At 48.6% G+C, this 17766-nt stretch overlaps 1 protein-coding gene across 1 annotated transcript; it reads right to left on the bottom strand.

Moving 5' to 3' along the window:
* Positions 1-658: 658 nt before the first annotated feature.
* On the bottom strand, positions 659-15251 carry DNAJC18 (DnaJ heat shock protein family (Hsp40) member C18). The gene is made up of 7 exons (XM_027667653.1): positions 15134-15251; positions 14912-15057; positions 13381-13566; positions 10305-10417; positions 8934-9043; positions 6907-7079; positions 659-3393 (listed from the first exon to the last, which is right to left on the bottom strand). Exons 1-7 carry the CDS (start codon positions 15169-15171, stop codon positions 3269-3271), a joined length of 891 nt encoding a protein of 296 aa, XP_027523454.1. The 5' UTR covers positions 15172-15251; the 3' UTR covers positions 659-3268.
* Between the last annotated feature and the right edge of the window lie 2515 nt (positions 15252-17766).

Here is a 17766-nt window from a genome sequence, read left to right on the forward strand (position 1 = left end):
GCCAGCCCAGGCTGGGCAACAGCAGGGCAGGAGGGTCCTGCAACCAGAAGGTGCCACAGCAGGGCTTTGACAGGCAGGGCCCGGCCCTGCTCCCCGCTCTAATTCCATCCCCTGGCCCTGCTCCTCCTGCCCTGCTTCCCAGACCCAGTTCCCAGGCCCTGCCCTGCTTCCCCCTGCCCCGCTCCAGCCCCCTGTCCCACTCTCAGACTCCTGCTCCGCTCCCCCTGTTCTGTTCTCAGCCCCCTATCCCACTCCCAGCCCCTTGCCCCGCTACCCCTCTCCCATTCCCATTCCCATTCCCATTCCCATTCCCATTCCCATTCCCGCAGGGTCCCAGCACCGTGGGCGGGCCAAGGGGCGGGGCCTGAGCAGACCCCGCCCCCGGAAGGCAAGGTCTGAACGGGCCCCGCCCCCACCGCGGCCCCGCCCCCTCCCGGTGCTGGGAGGGGGATGGGGTCGGTCCCGATCCCGATCCCGTCCCTGTCCCGGGCCCGCGGCACCCCCAGCCCTGCCCGCCCGCCGCCACGTCCCGCACCCTGCGCCAAATGTTGGGGCCGGGCCCGCCCCGCTCCCCCAGCGCCGAGCCCGGCCCCGCCATCCCGCCTGGGACACTCCCACTGCCCCTCCTTCCACACCACGGCACGTACAGGCACGGAGATGTCACGTCTTTAATTTAAAAACCCCGAATACATCCACACACACAGACCTATTTCCCAGTGCTCGGTGTTCCCAGGGAACAGGGGCACCCCCTGCTCCGAGCCACCCTCCTGCTCAGGAACACCTTATTCTCTTATTCTGACCCAGAAACGAGGAGCCCCAGCACCCTTTGGAGAAGGACAGGGATACATTTCCAGCCCACGGGCTCCAGAGAGGACTCTCCTTTTCCCTATGGAGCAGGATGCCCGTGCTGTACAAACACAGCTTGTCCTGTTTGTCACCAGACACCCCGAGCCACACACCCCTCCCAGCACACACCAGCACCTGACACCCCCCGGTATAAACAAAGAACACTTATTGCTTTGGGAAATGTTTTTACCTCTCAGTCTCACCTCCTGCTCCATTCCAGCCCCCTTCCTAGTTCCAGAGAAGACTCTGTATGACTGTGCTTCCCACAGGGGGTCCCCACCTCCATCAAGTCCTTGGAGATCTTTGGATGGAGAGGTGTGATCTGGTTCTAGTGCAAAATGCTGTGTATGAGTTCAAGCTCCACGCAGGACACAGCAGGTCCAGGGAAGTCACTGGATTTGGTCTCTCCACCTGCATCCCCTCTACAGCTCTGGGACTCCCACAGGAAGGACAGGGAAGATACCAACCCTAGAACCAGGTCCAACCACTTGAACAGACGTCTAATATATTCTACAAGCTATTTAGTAGATAAAAAGCAACATTAATTTTGCTTTCTGTACACAGTCGTGCTCAAAGGTGGGAAACACCAGAACTAAGACTGCCTGCTCTGCCAGCCCCCATCCTGGAATAATCAACCCTTAATAACCAATCCAGCCACCATCCTGGAATAATGAACCTTTGCAGACTGGCACCAACCCACTCAAAATGCCCAACGGTGCACACTGCTGCTCTTCCCACCCCAGGTGCCCAACAAACTCTGCTCAACTTTCCCACCTGCTCCTATAAGGTTTCCTGCAAACGGGATACAAATGTTAATGCTAATATGTAATTTAAAGAGTTACTTTGTTGTTTCCCCCCATTTTTGACACCCCACCACCCCACAGCAGCACCATTGCTGTACTTGGAATGTTCTCATCACATCTGGAATGTGTCTGGCTCACGTGCAGGAGCACCAAGCCTCAAACCCCTGATACAACCCCCAAATTCCAGTGCACACCCCAGAAAAGCCTCTTTTCCTCCTAATTTGTTTGCTGCCCAACTTCCCCCTGCTGTGTGAACAGGACAGGGACACGGAGGGGACACTTTGTGGTACCCACAGTGCCAGTTCCAGCCCACAGGGCCCCTCAGCAGAGCACCTGGACAACACTGCTCCACCAGGCACACGGACACCTGAAGCCTAAGCTTCAAAGGCAGGTTTAATCCTGGCATTTCCCAAACTTTGGAGCACTTTGCTCCCTAGGTTTCAGGCAAAGCCACCTGTGCATCCTGCAGCAGGTTTTAGGAATGAGGCCACAGCAGAGCATTGCTCAGATCTCGCTGACAACTATTCCCAAGGTCAGAGGGGAGCAGTGCTGTGCTGTGGCTGCCCTGAGCCCCCCACCCTGGAAGAACAGGTCATTCCATGCCTGGCACACACCCGTGGTACCCACCAGAGAAACTGGTGCTCAGCCGGAGTAACACTGGTCTCTGCTGCTCACGGGTACAACCAGCCTCAAACTGCTCCTCAAGGCCTGACTTTGGAAAGGAGGATCAAGGAAAAAAAGGACACTACCACATGGGTCTTTTTCTTTGCAGTACTGATGGCTACAGTGAAACATTCATAACTGCTCAGCAGAGTAAAAATATGCTACATGAGAACTGTACCGGGAAAAGCAGGGCCCCTGGAGCAGCTGGAGAAGAGTGTGCAGATCCAAGTCAGAATGTAACAGCCAGCTTCAAAATATGCCACTGAAGACAGATGAGAAAATCAACATGGTTGTCCTTTCCTTACAGTTTTGCAGCCACTGGATTGGTGCAGTTCACACTCCCATCTTCTTGGTCGTGTTGGTGTCACACGGAGCAGGATGGGCACGGCCCTCCCGTGGAGCAGCACAGGGTACAGTGCCTTGGACAGAGGGAGGGCTGGGAGTGTGCTCAGGGGCTCACCTGGGGCAGGTACCTGTCCCTCCTGCTCCCAGCACTGCACAGGACACTGGAATCAGCCCAACATTCCTTCACAGCACTGTGGAGGCAGGGACAGCCTCGGTGCTGAATGGGAAGAGGAGCTGACACCCAGCACTGAGCACAGCACTGTCCATGGGATCCACTGCACTGCAGCTCCACAGAAAACATGGAAAGCCGAGGCACGTGCGTGCTCTCCTGGGAAGCACACGCAGTTTGGATTCAGAGGGGTTCCAAACTAAGAGAACCTCCCTGGAATGAATGTACAAAGTGCCACTGGTCCTTGGAACCGAATCTAATGTACAGGATATATTACAGCAAACAGCAGCTCTGCAGCTCGTGCTGGCCCTTCTCTGCACTACATGCAGAAGGACTCCAATATCCACTCCTTACAATAGACTCCTTCCCTTTTTATATGAAGGAAAATAAAAACATAACTTAAAACAGCAATAAATAAAACTACGGAACGTGTGCATTCTGCTCAGCCCCCTTTGTGCATCCCAATCAGACTGGAGAGCTTCTCACAGTGCTCAAGTTTCAGGGATTCTGCTTTCTGTTTTAACCTCTCATCTCTGTAGAGCTTGGCCAAATTGGACAAGTCAGACTCTGAAAGATGAAAAAAAAAAAAAAAGATGTATTAGGATGAAGCCGTGAGCCTCCTTAAAGAACTGTTTCTCAGTGCTTTGTTATCCTTGTGGCACTTGTTAATTCTAATTTTGCTGGGTATTGAATCCAGGGAGGTGAAGAGTTACCCGAGGGACTTGTCTGAAAGGCCTCCGTGCCCTTTCATTAACAATCTCAAATGTACTTTGCATATTTGTTCCCCTTCTTCTCAAAAGCAACATAAAACTGAAATAATCCCATTGTTTAAATTATTTCCCCCCAGTAATTCAGAGAAGTTTCTTCTGCTGATTAGCTGAGGAAGTCTTAATATAGCTTTCTCCCTGAAGAATAATTTAGCTGCAGGATTAGATGCACTGAGGAGAAAAGCAGTAATTTACTTCTGAAAAGGTCAACCTTTCCGTAAGCACAGGCTACCTGATGACACTCAATTTTTCAAAGAGCTTTTATACACCTCACAAGCCCCTCATTTCACAAAATTATTCAGAGTGGAAAGAACTTCAATAGGTCCTTTCATGCCTTACGTCCTGTGTCCCTGTCCCACTGAAATTTAAAACCATTTAACCCTCCACCCACTTACTGAAAAGCTTCCCAAACTGTCAGGCATGAACAGTTCATTTTAGAGGAGGAACCCATTGACAGGTTTATAACCCAAATGCCACTCAGGCAGTGCTGGGCACACAGCCTTGACAAGCCTCCAGCAAAACCAGACTTGGGTAATTGTCTCTGAGTCCAGAGTCCCTGGAATTGTGCAGTGGAGAATCTCAGTTTCCACTTATCCAATCGGGAAAAATTATTCCCTGTGCTTTTGACAGGGTTTATTCCATCACATCTGCTCCTTGTGGGTTTCAATCTTCTACAGAGTTGTTCCTTTGAACTTTTCTCTTTAAGGACATCCTAAAATACTGAATTTCGGCTACGTTTAGACTGGATATCAGGAAGAAATTCTTGGCTGTGAGGCTGGGGAGGCCCTGGCACAGGTTCCCCAGAGAAGCTGTGGCTGCCCCTGGATCCCTGGAAGTGTCCAAGGCCAGGTTGGACAGGGCTTGGAGCAACCTGGGCTAGTGGAGGGTCCCTGCCCATGGCAGGGGGTAGAACTGGATAAGCTTTAAGGTGTCTTCCAAGCCAAACCATCCCATGATTCTATGACACATATCCTGATTCTCTCTGTTTTCAGTTGCCTCTTTGTGACCTGGAGCTCTTTGGAGCCTCACTTTACAACTGTGCTATCCCAGCTGAAACATTCCTGTAAAAACCTGGGATCTGCTTTTTGTACTTATTTGTTCCAGAGGTTTCAGAAGACCCAAACCCAGAGCACACACAACTTTCACACACTGCTCTGCTGAGAAGGGCAGTCCTGTTTGGTGCAGCACTATAAAATCAACTGGCTGAACAAGATACCAACCTGTTACTTTTAAAGTTTTCCTTCAGGTTGTTGAACACCAGGTAGCACTTTCCAAGTCATAAAATCAAGGACTTTAAAACCAAACTGTTCCTGAGTAACTCATCTCTGTCCATTTTGCTGGTGCTAAAGAGAAATGCACCCTCAGTAAACACAACAAATGTACTATTAATAGGCATTCAACTGACAAAAAGCTGAGTACACTAAGTCAAACACTTCAACAAGGATTAAGAGACCAATGCTGTGGAGCAACAGCTGACTAAGAACTGCCTCAACATCTCCAGAGCTTTTCTCCAGCACTCCACACCGTATTCACAGTTTATTTTTGCAAAGTGAGCCCAACCTCAGCTGTGCCCCTTACCTGTTCACTGGCATGGATGGAATCACTCTGAAAATGCTTAGTTTGAATTACAGTGGAGTCCTCAGGCTACTGCTAATTGTGGACACTGTAAATGTATTTGCAGATGGGTGACTAATACAATCTCTAAGTGTACAGAGCTCTGGAGGAGCAGGGCTTGGCAGGCATTTGGCATTCCCTGCTGGATCATCTCCCCCTCTCTGACAACTGGTCTCCCTTAGACTCCCAAACCCTGTCCTTATTTTGGGGCTTGGCTCTCCTTAGCTCCAGGTCTACATGAGAGAGACAATTTTCAGTTGCACAAGATCAATTAAAAGGATTTTTGTGCAAGAAAAGCTCTCTCCCTACGGTAAGCCTACATTTATGAGTATTAACAGCCAAATTACACTTAGAGGCTGCTCCTGCCAGCCACAGATGCTTGAAGGTCACAAGTCAAGCACACTAAAAACTTCAGGATTTTTGTGGTCTTATGTTATGGGTTCTTTTTAACTTCAGAACCTATGTCTGTTTATTTCTCTTTAAAGCAGGATTGGTAGCTTTTATGTTTTAAACCAAAACAAGCCTCCCCATGAAAAACCTGTAAAGAGTTTGGAGTCAGCAACACTATTGTTACCTCTTCTCTAGGGTTAAACAAGTCTTGTTTGGACAAAGTGTGTTTCCATAATGATGCAACTGGTAAAGAAACTGAAAACAAGTGCAAAGGCACTTTTTAGCAGTGTGCTGAGGATTGTTTCACACAGAGCAATTTAGAAAGCCCCACCAGTGTGTGAAAGCAGTTTGCTATTGAACATTCTCAGAGACACAACTTGTTCCAGTTTCCTTTATACACAGCAGCACTTTGTGTTTACTCATTTAAAGGTGATGAGTTTTTTAGCTGAAAAAAAATCTGTCACAACATCCCAACATCAGCTACTCCTTGTAATTTTATTTTTGTTACTTGCCAAAGAAGCAGGGATTTGCTCTGTTTTCAATAAACCAGATTAGCAGCAATTAATAGGTAAGTAACGCAATATGGGTGTAAAATGCCTTAAAATATGGGGTTCACATGCCTTTATTCACATCACTGAGTGACTCATGGCTGATTGAGAATAACGATTTTGAATGCTCACATCTGTGTTCTCCCTTCCTGCACTCAATTCTTGTTTTTAAAAGACTTGACTGTGGTGAAAAGCATGATCTCAAACTCATCTAAAGATAGAAAATGCAAATAACACACAAACTGAGCACAGAAGCACAGCTCTGGAAACTGATACCAGGAACACAGCCCACTCAAGAGAGCCAAGAGCACCTGGACAGGCTACAGGCTCTCCTGGGGAAGTTTTAAGAGAAAAGTCAGAGAAACTTCTCATGGAGCCAGTGTGCTCCAGCAAAGGAAACATGGAAGAGGTGATGTCCTCAAGATCTTTTCTAGCCTAACCATCTGTCAGGGCTAGATAAATGTGGTGGGTTCTATGTTGAAAACATCATCACTAAAGGTTATTCGAGCATAAAAACCGAGTGGAAAAAAAAGTCTCAAATGGTGAAATCTACTTTCCACTCATCACTTAAAATGTATTTTGACAGATCTCAAGAAAAGCCAATTCAGTGTTAAGAGCAGATGTGAGACACCTCAAAGCAGGGCAAGGCTGAGATGTGAGCTTTGCAAACTGAGGCTAAAACCAGCAGCACTTTGCGAGGCGCAGCCACCGCCCAGGCCCCGGCGTGTCCTGGGCACACACCTGGGACAGAAAGAACTTACTTTGCTGTTTCTCCTTCCAGCAGCTGGTCTGAATATAGTCTATGTAATCCTTTTCAACCGTCTTCTCGAGCTCTTGGAGTTCTGCTCCTTGATAATTCTTCTCAAAGTTCCTATCAACATAGTAAGGCACCTGCAAGTTCTCTGTTTCTCTGATAATGACGTGGCCGATGGACCTGTGGACACACAGAGAAACCAGATGTTTGAGCAGTTCAACCCTAAAGAAATCAAGAGCTGTTTCTCCACACTGGCATTTCCAGAGGACAGTATTTAGAGCCATGTTTTTACAGTTAATTTCTGCAGGATTATGGCTCCCTCAACCATCCAGTAGGGAAATTACAAGTCTCGGGCACAGCAAGCTGTGCATTACAAACAGAATCCACCCCCTGCTAAAACCACAGGAAAATATCTAATGTTTGGAAATACCTACAAAGAACTGACACTGCTCCTTCTGAATACCGTGTTTGTTCCCAACAGTTCGCTCAAGACACTTCCAAAATATCAGAGCAAATTTTAACTGTGAACTCTCCAGACACTTCCTTCTGTTTGCTGGGGATTCCTGGCAAACTCAGTCCAGAAATCCACGGGGATTGACAACTAAGGTAGAGATTATGAAGACTTGGGGCACAATGCAATTGGATCTGGATTTTCCTGTTTTCTGGATCCTTTAGTAGAACTAAAAATTAGCAGGGGAGATTCTAATTACACTTTTCTTCAGGGTTTTATAATCATCAGTAAGTAAAGTGGGGAAGAATTAGCCCCTCTGACACAGCCACTGGATCAAACTCCACTCTTAGACCGAATTTCCTTATTTGAGCAAAGATACCCAGGCATTTGCTCAAATCACTGCCCACAGGCAGAGGCAGGGAGCCAAAACACAAAGGTTACACTCTACTCAATGGAATCCTGTTTGCCCCTTCTTCCTGGACTCCTCTTTTCCTTCTCTCTCGCTGTCTCAGAGGTGTCCACTCTCTTTAAAGAAACAATTGCTTCTAGTTTTTAAGCTGTTTTTTAAAGTTATGATTTAGAGAAATGACCTAACTGTGTGCCAGGCTCAGGCCTGACTATCTCACACCAGCAGGAGAAGGGGAGGCAGTAAAGAAAAGCAGGAGAGATCAGCTGCTGTGGGGGCAGCGTGGGAGGTTCCACATGGGACTGGCAGATAGCAAAAACACTCCCTGGAAAAAAAAAAACCACCAAAAAACAATCACCCTCCTGCTCCTCTGTGAGGGCCTCACACTGACATCTTGTGGCGAAATGATGAGGGGTGCTGGGCTACTCTGACAGCAAAGGGAGGGGACAGCCCTGGACCTGAGGAGTTAAACTCCTAGAAGGGAGCAAGGGGTGTGTTTGGAGCTCTATGCTGGTTCCCCAAAACCTGCCAATCCTACTTCTGGCTCAGTAAGAGCCAGTCAAGGTGAGCTCTTTCCCACTAGAGAGATTCCTTCCTCCCTCCCAGCACTGTTTTTTCCCCTGCCTCACAAACTCAGATTACAGCAGCTCTGCTGGTGGTCCTTCTGCTTCCAGAGCTGACCAGCTCCCCAGGGTCCTGTTCCTCTACAGAAATTAAACCAGGGAATTTCAAGGCTTTAATGATTTGTGGAGCTTCCAGTGGAATTCATGCTCCAGAGCAGATTTGGATTCATATTGCAAACCACAAGCTTCATTATTTAACTGCTTTCCAGAGGAACCTCAGTGGTGGTCCACAGATTCCAGGGGCTGGGCAGACCAGAGGCTGATCTACACCCACATTTATCCTCCTGTATCACAGTGCAAAACCATTTCACGCCAGCTGAGGAAGGTTTCTGGTCTGGTGTCTCTCTCTGTTCAGCAATAAAGCTCACCACAGGTAACTTCACAGCTCAGGGGAACTCGTCAGGGCAGACTGTTGATATTTCCCTATTTATGAGCTGATAACACTTGCTGGAAAGAGCAGAATATTAACATGAATTCTGCTATCAAATCCAACTGCCTTCTGCCTCCACACTGCACACAGTAAGAGCAGAAAAACGTGTTTTCAAAGCACTTACGACTTGTAGAATAAGCTGTAGGGAGGGTTGGTGGCCATCAGCTGGGTTATCACTGACACTACTATGATGATGAAAACTGGCATCAACTGGATAAATGCAGAATAGGAATTCTGAAAAGAACAACAAGAATTAGTAGCCAAGGGAAGACAGAGATGGAAAAAGAGGCATCTGTTCACAGAAACCAGGCTACCTATCACAGATCAACAATGTATTACGTGTAAACTGAAAAAAAGAGGAAGTACTTTGGGATTTCAAGAGGGATGACACTGTAATTTCAAAATAACCTTTATTAATAATCTCAGACATCTCTTGACAACCACTTTCTTTCAGTTATCTTTTCCTCTACCCCCTTCTTCACAAGGCAATAGACACCCACAGCACTGTCAGTGCCCAGCTGACAATCCAACACTGCAATTCTCATGTTCTATAGCTTTCCAGGCACTCTCTGAAGTTTGTTACACCCATTCTAAAGACCTCAACCTCTGTTCAAGCACTGGATTTAATGGCTGAGCAGTAAAGGGTTAAGAGACCACATATGCTGTAAGCTGGAACAGGATGCAAATGCAACAAGAGAGTGGAAAAGTATCAAAGGGAAAACACAGATCTTTCCTCCTGCTTTTTGATTTCTTTCTAAACTGGCTTCTAAAATGCTAGGAGGAGGAAAATAAAGCATGCACCTACTCAGGCTTCACCCTCTGCCCTGGGATATACGAGGATTCCTGATGTAGGTGGAATTCATTTGCCCTGTGTTTGCTGTCAGCTGTATCCATTTCTTTTTTTCAGAGGCTGACTAAGAGACTCACAAGGGAAAACTCATCTTGCTTGGAGAATGATCCCCCGAGGTTAACAGATGGTCTCCAGAGGGAGATTCTGCCAAGGCAGGTGGCACATGTGTATGTGCACTGGCAACGAAAGACACCCTGTCTCACCTGGAGGTCTCAGTCGGCAGAAACGTATCCCAGAGCCATCCTGCCCCCGGCTGGGAGAGGCTTGTGCAGCACCTGGGTGCTCATTTACTGAAGGCTTAAATACACCTTGAGGACAAAGAGCAAAAGCCAGTGCTTCCACACCCATTACCAGGCCCCATTTGGACTAATTGTTGTTGGATTACCAAACATTACAGCTTGAAAAAAGAAGCAGCAGCAAACCCCTGGATGACAGAAACTGGAAGGCATGTAATCCTATAAATACAAAGTATTTTTAAAGCAGCAATTAATAAAAGCCAATCCAGTCACGTAAAAAACATCCCCTGTGGGTGCAGTGCTTGAGAATAAACACTGAGCACTCAAGCATGGGAAGGTTTGCCCTGGCTTCAGGTCTCCCTCAGCCTGGTGAGATATTTAAGGCCAGGAGATCCCTCCTCCTGGCTACCTGTGGCCTGTTGTCTTCCTCCTCCTGCTCCTGTGTCCATGCCCTTTCAGTCCGGTGCCTCCGTGGGTAATAATGTGCATCTCTGGCTACATTTGAGAACATGTGGATATTTCCTGTAAAAGAAAAGTCATGTTTCATGGCACTCACCTGTACTCCTCAGTTTCTGTTTAACTATCCAGGTTGACACTACACAGCCTGGTTACATTTGTCAGACCTCACACCAAAAAGCACAGCCAACCTCTGACTGAAATGACAAAACAACATGTCATTCCAAAAAGCCTACCAGAGAAATTGTAAAGTGTGCCCCAAGTCCATCTTAATTTAAATCAAACTGCAGAGACATGTTCTGATTTTTATGATTGTATCTCATATTTTAATGCTGGTTTTGTCACATTCACTTGCAAGGCTGTGGCAGGAAAATGAATTTGCTTCTCCAGGCTCAGGCCATGAATTACAGCCTCCCATAATTACTGAATGTGCTTTTCTACTCATTTCTATTTCCTCTGCCTTCAAGCCATTAATGGTTTCATTTAATTATTTTATCATAAGGAGAGAGATTTTAAAAAAATAGCTTTTTGAGTGAAAAAAGGAGAACAATTCAGGATTTCCTTTCTTGCACGTGGAATGCAGTTGATTTATTTTTAAAAACCTTAAAATGAGGAAAGAATTGCATGTGCTGCTTCGATTTGAAGCTCTAACTCTGATTTTATCACCATATGAATATCTTAATAATAGCATTGCTCTCCTCCTTTGAAATTCAGCATGTCTTTGTGTTAGAGAATTGGAAATCTATGGCTTATCATCACAACAGAAATGCAAATCTATTTTTAAGCCCTGGGAAAGATGTCACATTATTTTATACTCTTCCACTGTCCTTTTTTGAGTTTCCCAAAGAATTCTGCAAGAAACCTGGGCGAAGGTGACCTTTGCTGTTGTGTCAAACCTCTGTTCCATTGCTTGCTCAAGGATTTTTCCAAGGCATGTGTGCCATCAGAGCTCCAAGCCAGGCTGTCTCCAAGGAGGAAACTTTCTTTTTGGAAAAAAGACAGTATTTTATCAAGCCATGAAAAAAGAAGCAAGTTTTGGAACAGAAGAATGGCTTTTACAGGGTGCCTAGAAAAGAGTTATCCAAAATTCCAAGTTTCTCCAAGAATTTCTGCCAGGAGTTTCTTTCCTTCCATGTGCATTTATTTTTCATGAGAAGGACATTCAAGTTGTAGCCTCTCCCCATTAGAACTGTGCCATGTGGAGTCTCCCTTAAGTTTTATCACAGTTAACATTTTAACTTTTAATATTTTTCCACTGAATATCCACAGAGGAAAACTGCACAGTAAAAACAAAGCCATAAACCTGCCCACAAATGCCACACAAATGAGTTGACACCAACACCTCTAATTTGGATTTCCAGAGAGCCTGGTGACAGCAAGGTGTCACAAAACAAAAACCAGCACAAACTTCAGCTCAGGCAAGTCCTACTTAGTGCTACAGCAGTTTAAAAAATGTTCTCTTTATATCAGCTACCTCTTACTAGCAATTCTCTTGCTAAATAGAATCTGTCAGGACTTTCCCTATCTGGAAAATTGCTAAACTGGTAATTTTCCATAACTTAAAACTGACTTTTACATTAGGAAAATGTACACAAATTTACATCCACACACTTTTTTGGTGAGGAAACCATTGTTTCCTACCAACACCAACTACTATGAAATACCTGTTTCTTTCCTTATTCTTTGCCATTTGGCTCAAAATTCCCATTTTCTCCCTGACAAACCTGCCATGCCCAGTACCCAAATTCCCTCTGCAGCTCCTCAGTTTCCTGTCCTCAGTTCCAAGCATCCCTGTCCCCCACGCTACCAAGCAGTCCCATTCCACGAGGGCAATGTTCCACAAAAGGCACACACGGGTGCAATTCCTTGCACAGCCAGGAATGGAAAACTTGCAGACTCTGGATGGAATTACACCATGCTGGGGTTGGCTCACTTTGCACATTTACTGATGCAAATTTAGGAACAACCTGAGGTCCCCTGGCTGCAAGATGCACCACTCAAACTAAGGTTATGGGGAGCTTGTAAGTAACTACCTGTGTCTGTGGCTTCAGGCTGTAGTAAGTGGTGTGTACGTCACTTTATGTGACATCTGGGAGGGGAAAACTTTACAGGAATGCTAAATGTTCCTGCCAGGAACACCCTTGAGCTCACCACACCTTTCAGATTTACTTTTAATCCACAGATCTTGTGGCATCTTTCTATTTTTCCTACAAATACAAAAGCCAAGACCGGACTGATACATGCCCAGAGCTACTACAGGTGCAGCTCCACTGCTGTGTTACTGGATCCTGCATATCCCCTGGATCCTGCATATCCACGGACAGTCTATCCTGGCAGGGAGCACTTGCTGAGCTCCCAAGCTTGAATTTCATTCCAGCACACGGGAACGTGCCAGAAAGGCACAGGAGCTTCCCTGCTTAGAGAGGCACTGAGACCACAACTCCAGCAGCTGTGCCATGCCGGCCTGGAATGCTGGAAGGTGCCTCAAGTACAACCCAATCATGGAATGGTTGAGGTTGGAAAAGACCTCTGAGGTGACTGAGTCCAGCCATCACCTAAGACATCTCTTCCCATTCACACCTTATTTTATCTCCCATACCACTGCTGGCTTCAGATGATGGAGGGAATAAAAGAAAGGCAGAAAACAATTCCAAAAAGGTTTCTGCTCTTTTCAAATGTATAATCAATTCCATGAGCAGTCCCAAGGGAAGCTGACCTTCCTTTATGGTTTACAGAATCACAAAATATCCCAAGTTGGAAAGGATCCACCAGGATCATCCAGTCCAACCCCTGGCCCTGCACAGGCCCATCCCCAAGAGTCACCCCCTGTGCCCCAGAGGATCAGCCAAACCCTCCTGCAGCTCTGGCAGCCTTGGGGCTGTGCCCACTGCCCTGGGGAGCCTGGGCAGTGCCCAACCAGCCTCTGGGGGAAGAACCTTTTGCTGAGACCCAACCTGAGCCCGCCCTGACACAGCTCCAGCCATTCCCTGGGGTTTAGTGTCAGCCCACTGCACTTCACAGCCACTGACCTGTAGGAAAATGCCCACCAAAAAACACATTGAATATTTCTTCTGGTGTAATGTCTGCTTCAAACTCTGTGTAGTAATTGTAGTGCCTGGCCTGGCCAGTGCTGACGTGCTCTTGGTCGCTCCCCAGTTCATCGTATCGCAGTCGCTTCTCAGGGTTGCTCAGAACTGCAAAAGCATTGCCTATTGCTGGAGAGGGAATTAAAACAAGCATTTTAATTAACATTTCCAGAGCTCTGACTTTTATAAGCAGTGCAGCAAAAAAAACCCCAAACAAGCATAGAAAAGTCATGCTTGACCAAAGATTGAGTCACTTTTGAAAGAACAGCACTGGAACTACCTGTGATGGAAACTACTTCCTGCTGCCCCTGATGCCAAGAGAAAGTGCTAAAGTATATGGAGAGACCTGAAACATTCATAAAACCGAGGTGAGCCCCTGCTTCAGCCAAGAAAGTGGGTGAGAATGCAACATTTTCTCAGCTCAAACCAAGCCCTGCTATAGAAGTGCACCTCCATATACCACACACAGTCAACACAAAGTTAATAACTGGAGAGACTAATAAAAATGCAGAGTGATATTCCAAGTTTTTCCTGCTGGCAGAGGTGCTCCTGAAGCTGTGCAGCACATCTACTTCACACTTTACATCCAACCACCCAGAAGTATTTGTTTGGTTCATCTTCCTCTTTGATCTCTGACAGAACAAGTTCATTGAGAACTACAACCCAAACACAAACAAACAAAGAAAAGCCCTTTGGAAGCCCTTTGGAAGCTCCTTAACAGACTATGAATGAATCACTTGCTTTCCTAGTGCTGTGCTGCAACACAGCATGGAAAGGGCAAAGGATCCTTTGGCAACAGGGTCAGTACAGAACGGAAATTTTTCTGAGAAGTCCAGACACAGCATATTGGATTAAATTTGATATGCTTGCATAGATAAACATATAAATTTATTGACAAGGAGCAGTTTTTGATTACACAACACCCCATTCTCCTGCATGCCCAGTGTTAGTTCCAAGCCTCATTTTGAACCTTTCACAGAATCCTGGAATGGTTTGGGTTGGAAAGGACCTGAAAGCTCATCTCCTTCCACCCCCTGCCATGGGCAGGGACACCTTCCACTAGCCCAGGTTGCTCCAAGCCCTGTCCAACCTGGCCTTGGACACTTCCAGGGATCCAGGGGCAGCCACAGCTTCTCTGGGCAACCTGTGCCAGGACCTCCCCACCCTCACAGGGAACAATTTTTTCCCAATACTCTATCTAGCCGGGCTTTCTGTCAGTGTGAACCCATTCCTCCTTGGCCTGTCACCTCGTGCCACTGCAAAATCCCTCAGAAGTTCTCGGAATGAGACCTGAGGTACATTTCCCTCGGTTTCTGATGGAAATGCTGCATTGTGCGGAGGAAAATGCCAACCCTGCCGAGCCGCGGGGGGGTTCTGTGTGGCCGCCGGTGTGTCCGCGGCACCCGCGGCCTCTGCGGGTGCGGCCGCTCGGCCCCTCACGGAGCCCCCCGGGCCCCTCACGGAGCTCCCTCACCTTTGAAGGCCTCGGTGGCCCCGGGCGCGCGGTTCTTGTCGGGGTGGAACTTGAGGGCGAGCCGGCGGTACGCGCGCTTCAGCTCCTCCTCGCCGGCGTCCCGGCTCACGCCCAGGATCTCGTAGTAGTCCCGGCACCGCTTGATCCTGGCGGCCGACACACGGTTATCCCCGGGGCCCGCTCCCCCGGCCCCGCTCCCCGCCGCCCCCCGGCCCCGCTCACCGCCGCACCCCGTCCAGCTGCTCGGCCGTGTAGGTCATGTCTGCCCGGGGCCGCGCCCCCGCTCACCGCCCGCCGCCCCGCGCCGCCATCTTGTACGCGGGGGCTGCCGGGAGCGGCCCCGCCGGGAATGGCGGCGTGACGTCATAGCGCGGCGGTGACGTAATGAGAGGCTCTGAGGGGAGCGGGGGATGACGTCAGAGCGGCCCCGGGGCGGGGGGACCCTGTGTGGGACCGGGCACGGTGTGTGCCGGGCGGGGACAGCGCTGAGAGCGGGATGGCAGCGTTGGGGATGTCATGGGATCATGGAATGTCCTGAGTTGGAAGGGACTGACAAGGACCATCCAGTCCAACCCCTGGCCCTGCACAGGACCATCCCAAACAATCCCACCCTGTCGCTGAGAGCATTGTCCAAACCCTCCTGGAGCTCTGGCAGCCTTGGGGCTGTGCCCACTGCCCTGGGGAGCCTGGGCAGTGCCCAACCAGCCTCTGGGGGAAGAACCTTTTGCTGAGATCCAACCTGAGCCTGCCCTGACACAGCTCCAGCCATTCCCTGGCTGCTGTCCCTGGTCCCCCCAGAGCAGAGCTCAGTCCCTGCCCCTCCTCTGCCCCTGCCCAGGCAGTCGGAACTGCACTGAGGTCTCCCCTCAGCCTCCTCTGCTCCAGCTGAACACACCAAGTGCCCTCAGCCGCTCTTGTGTGGTCTCTCCAGACCCTTCATCATCCTCATGTCCCTCCTTTGGACACTCTCCAACAGCAGAGAAAGCCCTGGGGGTGCTGGTGCCAGGGGCTGGACATGAGCCCAGGTGAGCCCAGGGGGGCAAGAGGCCATTGGCCCCTGGGCTGTGCCAGCCATGGTGTGGCAGCAGGACCAGGGCAGGGACTGTCCCTGTGCTGGCCCTGCTGAGGCCCCTCCAGGGTTGTGTCCAGTTCTGGGCCCCTCACGGCAAGGAAGACATTTCCCAGCTGCCTTTATCATTGCTAATACTGCTGCTGGTTTTTCCTCATCCCACCTGCCAGAGACACGTTCCTCTAGCCCAGGTTGCTCCAAGCCCCATCCAACCTGGCCTTGGACACTTCCAGGGGCAGGCACAGCTTCTCTGGGCAACCCGTGCCAGGGCCTCCCCACCCTCTGTGTAAGATTCTCAAGGGTCTGTGGAAAGAAGTAGGTCAAAGGAAGGAAAACTTGAGCAGTGGCAAGATCCCATGGGATCTCAGGAGTCTGCAGAGATGTGTTAAAGCTTGATACTCACTAAAAACCTACTTGTGGTGTTCCATGAGTGGAGTCACAGGTCTCTGGGATCTGGAGCTCCGGGTTCACCCAACTGGGAATCACCTGGGACTTCATGTTTAAGCAAATTCACCAGTCTGGCAGAGGCTGGGTGAGCAATGGTATTTTACTTTTCATGAATGTTATCAGAAAAGCTGTATTTATTAAAAAACAACTTATCAAACTCCCTGGTGCAGATGTTAAAGGTAGAAAATGTGTTGGCTCTTAGCATGAGTTGTGAAAACATTGCATGTATTTTGCTGAACGCTTCCTTGCCAGCTGCAAAGCACAGCTACCTCCTACACTGCCCATACCAGCAAACATCTCTTATCCATCCTATTAGATTAAATCAAGCTCAATTACAATTTTTCACTGAACTGTGCAGGGGAATGTGTGCAGCAATATCCCTTCTGAGTGCTTGGCTAGGTCCTTTTTTCCTTAATGTCACAGTTTACCTTCAGGGTTGATGGATGATGTTGCTCCTGTTAGGGGAACCAGTATCTCACTGTGCTGCTGCTGCACAGACAAGGTTCTCCCAAGGTCTGTGCTGCTGGAACTGATGCAGCTTCCAAGCAGGAGTCACGGTGAAGATGGGCAGAGGTAGTGCAGGGTTAGTGCTTCAGTACCTTACTCTGCTGAATGAGGCAGCTGAGACCTCCAGAAATACCCAGTGGGGCATCATTTCTCTCACGTGGATGCTAGGGATGGACATCCCCACCCTCCTCATGTGAGTATTTTGCTGAAGGTGGTGAGTGAGTATGGCTGGGGCTGAACCAACTCAGGCTGTGACCAGCAGGCTCCAAACAGGAGCTACTGCCCTGGGGAACCCAACGAAGGGCTGTCCTTGAGGTGCCTTTGTGTGGTAAGATACACACAGGTACCCCCAAAATTGCCAAGGCAGTGAAAAGAATCCAAAAGGTTTATTCTGAAGTCGAGAATGATAAAAACTCCCCAAGAGAACCTGCAGCAGCTGCAAAAGTGCTGGGCCTGAGAAAGCCTCCTGTTCCCTTCCAGGCCTCTTATCTTCTCTGTCCTCCCCCAGGCCCTCCCCAAAGCAAAGGCCTGTAACACTGTGAGGGTTTATTTCTCCTCAGACCAGAGAGAAAGACTGTAGCTTTCTTTGGAATGCAGAAGGAAAAGAAACATCCAACTCTCTTTGAAAAAGGGGTTTCTTCTTAGGCAGAAAGTCTCCTTAAGCAAAACATCTAATTAAGCTCTAATGTCCTCAAAGTGAAATCTTCCAGAAAAAGGGTATTTACCCCTACAACCTTGGGGTGCACTGGTGGTTCCTGGGGCTGTGCTGAGCTGGGGGTCCTGGCTGGATGGGGATGCTGCTCTTCTGGTCTATCAGGAAGCTCTGGGAAAG

The sequence above is a fragment of the Corapipo altera genome, unplaced genomic scaffold, assembly GCF_003945725.1.
Source record: "Corapipo altera isolate COAL_440 unplaced genomic scaffold, ASM394572v1 160, whole genome shotgun sequence".
In the NCBI taxonomy this organism is placed as follows: domain Eukaryota; kingdom Metazoa; phylum Chordata; class Aves; order Passeriformes; family Pipridae; genus Corapipo; species Corapipo altera.

Bases quoted from the DNA above. Each gene is read 5' to 3' on its own strand.
- DNAJC18 (XM_027667653.1), bottom strand. From the start codon at position 15,171: ATGACCTACACGGCCGAGCAGCTGGACGGGGTGCGGCG. The intron at 13,567-14,911 runs GTGAGGGAGCTC...TTCCCTCTCCAG, and splicing joins GGCCACCGAGGCCTTCAAAG to CAATAGGCAATGCTTTTGCA. The intron at 3,394-6,906 runs GTAAGTTCTTTC...TTCATCTTTCAG, and splicing joins CTGGAAGGAGAAACAGCAAA to AGTCTGACTTGTCCAATTTG.